The sequence below is a fragment of the Artemia sp. Qi Xiang Cuo genome, unplaced genomic scaffold, assembly GCF_049724085.1.
Source record: "Artemia sp. Qi Xiang Cuo unplaced genomic scaffold, ASM4972408v1 HiC_scaffold_22, whole genome shotgun sequence".
NCBI lineage: Eukaryota > Metazoa > Arthropoda > Branchiopoda > Anostraca > Artemiidae > Artemia > Artemia sp. Qi Xiang Cuo.
In genome coordinates, this window is record NW_028297431.1 from 7,228,164 (window position 1) to 7,233,861 (window position 5,698).

A 5,698-nucleotide genomic window follows, 5' to 3' on the forward strand; every position below is an offset into this window, starting at 1 on the left:
TAATTGTAGAAAAAATCCAAGACAGATATTCCGAGTAATTGAGAGGCAAAACTGTTTAAATGGTACGGGTAAATGGCGGGAGTAAGTAAGGGTCAGCCATGATATCTTTTAGAATGAAGAAAAATATATTTTAAGATAAAATTAAAAGAACCGGAGAAATCGTCAAATTCTACAAAAAAGTATATTTATTGCGACAAAGGTATTTTTAAGTTAGTACTCTTTCTGCCGCCAAAAGAAAGACTAAGCAAAGGGCCTAAATTAAGGTCTTCATCTCCACAAACTTGAGACATTAGGGCTGGACAAATAAACTCACCTCCAAAGTGAAAGTATATTGACACTTCGCACATTGATAATTCCGCCTGTATTCAAGCATTTTCGGTTGAGTCGTTCTTATGACAATTCCGGTCAAGCAAATAAAAAACCCGACATCTCGGGTGCGAGTATTTGTGACACTATACAGCTCCGTACATTCGGGAAAGCCTAATAAATATATATACACGAGTGAAGAATTTTTTCTCTTCTTTAAACATTTGTCTGTCTCCGTTAGAAAAATAAAATGTTGTTGATAATCCGAGTTCACGAAAATATAAAAGAATAGTATGCGGGAAAAGTCGAAGCTTAAAAAGTTATTAAAAAAGAAAATGAAAGCTCGACCAAAACACAAAGACACCTAAGAAAAGATGATGGTATTATGCTCATGGTTGCCAACTTGACTCTACATACGGTAAGGTGAAGAAAAAATGTGCACAAACGATCTCTCACCGTTCGACTACCATCAAGTCAACAAACCGACATCCCTGGTGTGAGGAATTGTGACACGATACAGCTCCGGATATTCGGGCAAGCCTAAGAGAAATATATATAAAGGACTGAAGATTTTTTTTCTCTTCTTTAAACATTTTCCGGTACGTGTCTAGAATCAAGTAAACACGCGAAGAACCGCATCTAGATTCTAATGAAATCCTAATGAAAAACAGGTTTCCGCTGTCTTGTGAGGTATTGCTCACTCCGTAAAAAATGTTTAAACTTTAGTTTTCGGATTGAAGGGGCAAAAAAAGATACCTAGGTTAAGTTAGGTTACGTATTTAATATATGCTATACTTTACCCCTACCCCCACCCCTAATTTGCAAATAGGCCTATAAATCCCAATTAAATTCATAAACTGTTATATTTTCATCCTATTTTTTCTTATTTCATTAGCATTAACGAAACTTCACTTATCGCGTGTTTACTGGATTCTAGATAAGTACCCAATTTCCTCTCACTAAGTTGTAAATATTTTCGATGTAAGAAAATAGGAAAGAATAGCAAGCAGGACAAAGTTGAATCTTAAAAATGATTAATAAGAAAAGGGAGATTGGAAGAGAACATGAAAACAACTAAGGAAAAATGATGGAATTATGGTCAAGGTTGCCCCCTTGAGTTTAGATGAGGTCAGGTGAAGAATAACTACCAGCGAGCGATCATATATATATATATATATATATATATATATATATATATATATATATATATATATATATATATATATATATATATATATATATATATATATATATATATATATATATATATATATATATATATATATATATATATATATATATATATATATATATATATATATATATATATATATATATATATATATATATATATATATTATATAATTTATATTTAACAATTTATGTAGGGTGGATAAGCATCAGCAAAGCTCTTCTTTGACTTGAAATTCTCCACGAAGGTATCGATTTTACACGATATAATTGCCTCTTATAGAATAGTTTAGTTGGACATACTAACTTCTCTGGCAACATCAGTAAGCACAAACATTTTTTTTTTATTATTAAAATTAAGGTTTTCCAGTAGAAGGGACAAATTTGAAGCTTAAAAAGAATTAAATGGCGCAGAATAAAAACTTAGAAACAACTAAGCAGACAGATGAATAATGATCACGGTTGCCACTTGACGCTGACAAAACAGCCCAAATTAAACGTCAAAATAACCGAAGACCTACGGTTTTAAATTTAGACAGTCAAGACCTACGGTTCTTTTTATGTTAGTCAGTCAAGTCCTAAGGAAAACCTAAACATAGTCAATTAGAAATAAATGAATATACAGAGATCAACTTTAGAAACAAAATGAAGCTTAAAAACCAGAAAGAGATATTAACACTTTTTATCTGTTTTTGGGGCACTCTTACAACTTTAATAGCAACATATGGTCGTAACAAGATTTCACAACACTGAAAATGGGGAGCATGTGACAAGTGTTACTAGATTGCAAGGCTGTATCCAGGGGGGTAGGGGTTTGATCCCCTCCCCCCACCCCACCGAAGTTTTGTCCGACTCGTAGTAAGAAAAATGAATATGAAAAAAATTATGCGTTTTTTGAAGTTTATTGTAAAAGCGCGAAAACAAAATTCTTTTTTAAACCCCATGCCATATATCTTGGATACGGCCCAGCTAGAGTGTGAAGTTAATACGTATATTTTATTATTTATATTTTATTATCTCAAAAAGGTCGTGCTAACGAACTGTAAGTAAGGAGCAACTCGGCTGGGACAAAACCAAGAAAATCCTCGTGCAGATTTCTAGCAGAGGTGTAGCGGATGTAAACACATAGCTGCTCCATATTGGAGAAGTCCGCCGTTTCGTCAGCAAGCACCGAAAAGCAAGGACTTGCGTTTACTTTTTCGACAATGGACTGCTGAAGAATTTCTCCACAGGCGGCAATCACACCATTCTGAACCTTTGGTGAAACATACGTGGCATTTGATGCTGCGGAAAGAAGACGTTTCGCCAGACTTTCGTCACCAACCCTTGCCCTTAGTCGCAAAAGAGCTCGGAAATCGCCATCATTTTGAGATGTTCTGGATCCGTGAGTGAAATGGGACCGGAATCATTCGTACCCCAAAGGGCAAGCTGTTGCCTTCAGCAAAATATTACAGTTTCAACAATCGGTCTCTGGTTCTAACGATTTTCTTGAACCTGCGCTGCCCTTGCTGTGTCTATCTGGTTGATGATGTTACCCTACTTTCTCCGCAACAGAAATGAAGAAATGTCTGTGGTTAAAGTATATTTTTTGTAAAACTGTGTTTGTTGGTGACTTGTGTAGCATTCAATTGCATCCTTCCAGTTCCTGAAGGGTTTGCTGACAAGGTTACCTAAGCGCAGGTGGCTGCCTTTGCCAGCTGTTTCGGACGAAAAAAGAAGACAGAATCGACGAAAATCACCGTCCTCAGTTGGCGAATAGGACAACCAGTTGAAATAAATCAGACAACCCAACTGAAACTTCAACTTTCTTTTCCCAGATATTAGAAAAGTATATGCAATATCTTGAGTCCAAGGACTCTTTAGCAGACGAATTTTGGACGCTGTGTCGAGTGACGACGATTTGTGGACAAACCGTCCGATGTCGTTTGGAACCAAATAAGATTGGGTAATAGCGTGCTGCGAAGTGACTGTATCGATGACTGGAATTTGAATCAAGTTTAGCGTTCTCAAGTTTAACCTTAGCATCAGCAACCGCTTCCGTGTTATTTGAGCCCGCAGGGGCAGATTAACAATACGCAGACGACCCGCCAGCGTCCCTATTAGAAAAAACTAATCTTGTTCGCTGGGGTGTAAAAAACGATGTTATATCATATTTCCTTTTCATTTTTGGAATCGCTCTTAATTTAACAAAGTCAGAAACTAAACTGAGAAAACTGTCTTGTGACTCCTTGCAAGGGCTTAGTGATTATCAAGGTTACTGTTTGCAGAAACATGTTTATATGCATTTTCGTTACTTTTGTACGATCCGGATAAAAATTCCGGGGGGAGTTCAAACCGGGTAGCCCTCCTCCCCCTGGGTACGGCCTTGAACAATAGTGGACCTTAGGAAGCTGATATACAAGCCGTGGAGAGCAGATTCTGTCTTGTTTGAATTCATGCATAACCCGATTAGAAGGGATCACACCTTTCTCTCCTTTATTAATCTTATTATTAGTAAATATAAGAAGATCAACAGAGACCAGGCTTTGCTCTCCTTTCAGAACAATAGATACTCCGAAACGGTGGTAACAGGGTAGTATTTTCATACTAAGGACAGCTGCATTGCTGCCGTCGATGTTTTCTTTACCGAGCGTTTATTTATTTTTTATTATTTTTTGTCCAGTGTGTAAATCACAATAAGACCCAATACAACTCTAAGAAACACTCGGTAAAAAAAAAATGACAAGTCTGGTTCGGGCCTAAGACAAAGAAGAGAAATAGAAAGATATTCTACTTTAGGGCTATTAGCCTCGTTATTCTTTTTTTTTCAGTTAAATTCGTTCAATTACAAAATTATATAACACATAACATTAATCCAAGTGGCTGTTTTTGCGTCATTGCTCAAAAATAAAGGATATTTATTAACGTTATTCGCACCACACCAATTAAGATAACGCTTTGCAACCACTGAACTATAAATGGGAATTCTAGAACTTAAGAAAATACCTTACCTATTACTTGAATCCTGCAGTTAATTTTCACAAAGGCTTTCGACTTCTGTTCATCAGTGATACAATGCAACAAGCCCTTCTGGGCTTCTATCAAAGCTATTTTGGCAATTGGAAGACATTGAACTGGCTGGCATAATATGTTTTCACATAATAGTTGGTAGTTGTCAAGTAATTTCATGAATCTAAACCAAAAAGAAGCTTATTCTCACGTTTTATGAATTACTCAGTAACAATATTATTATTGAGTTTTTACGATGAATTATTCATATTCATAACTGATTATACTATTTTGTTTGTCCTTGTTTTAAAGTAATAACGGTTGATAAAGTTATAATGATACAACGGTTAAAGTTAATAGAGTCATAATGGTTAACTAACTTGACAAAAGTAAGTAACTCTATATGGATGCGACTTGGAGTCGAACTAAGATTTTTTCAACAATGACGTATTACAGCTTATATATTTACATTCCAAGAATCCATGATTGATATAAAATTGATTGTGAGTATGACACAGAGCCCCACCTCATAAATAGTAGCTGGGCAGCATGAACAATACTCATGATCACCTCAGAACGTATTACGCTTGCTTAAACTAAACCTAATGCCTAGTGCAACGTTGGGCCAGTTAATAATTTGGATTTGATTATAAAGTACGATTTATTATACACATAAAAAAGAAATTACAAGAAACAAGCCATCCTTCAGACGATAATTCAGAGGTACAATAAATATAAAAACAATTTATAAAGGCGCGGACAAGAAAAAGAAAATACAGAAAAATTATATAAACCAAATGTCAACTCAGTTCTTCATAAAAATCATCTAAATGGCAAAAATAAATTATTTCTGCATTCCATTAGCACCCCCCCCCCCCTCCCTCCACTCAACGAAAAGCTATCCTCTATTTCATTTCTCAGAATAGTTCCGTTTCAATAGATTTTAAAAATCATAACAGCTAAGACAGGGTTTAACACGTTACGGAACATACATGAATTGTCTACCCTTTTAAAAGCCTAGGGCATGTTATTCCAGACGAATGAACAAGAACGGTGCAGAGAAAACAGTGATCTGGATTTCTTATATCACCGACATACCCAGTAGAGTAGTCACACACAAAAAATTACACAGGAAAAACATGACAGGCACACCTACATTAAGGACCGAAGATAGGGATAGAGGGGGGGGGGCTAAGAATGCTTCAAAAAGCCT

General features: G+C 35.7%; 1 protein-coding gene across 1 annotated transcript in view; it reads right to left on the bottom strand.

Annotated features, from left to right (window-relative positions):
* Positions 1-775: 775 nt before the first annotated feature.
* LOC148939104 (uncharacterized) overlaps positions 776-5,698 on the bottom strand; it is a 43,711-nt gene continuing 38,788 nt past the window's right edge. Inside the window, exons 3-4 of the mRNA XM_089107314.1 lie at positions 4,488-4,669; positions 776-846 (exon numbers count right to left, since the gene is read on the bottom strand). Of these exons, the coding sequence (XP_088963440.1) occupies positions 776-846; positions 4,488-4,669 (253 nt within the window). The remainder of the gene's footprint in view (positions 847-4,487; positions 4,670-5,698) is intronic.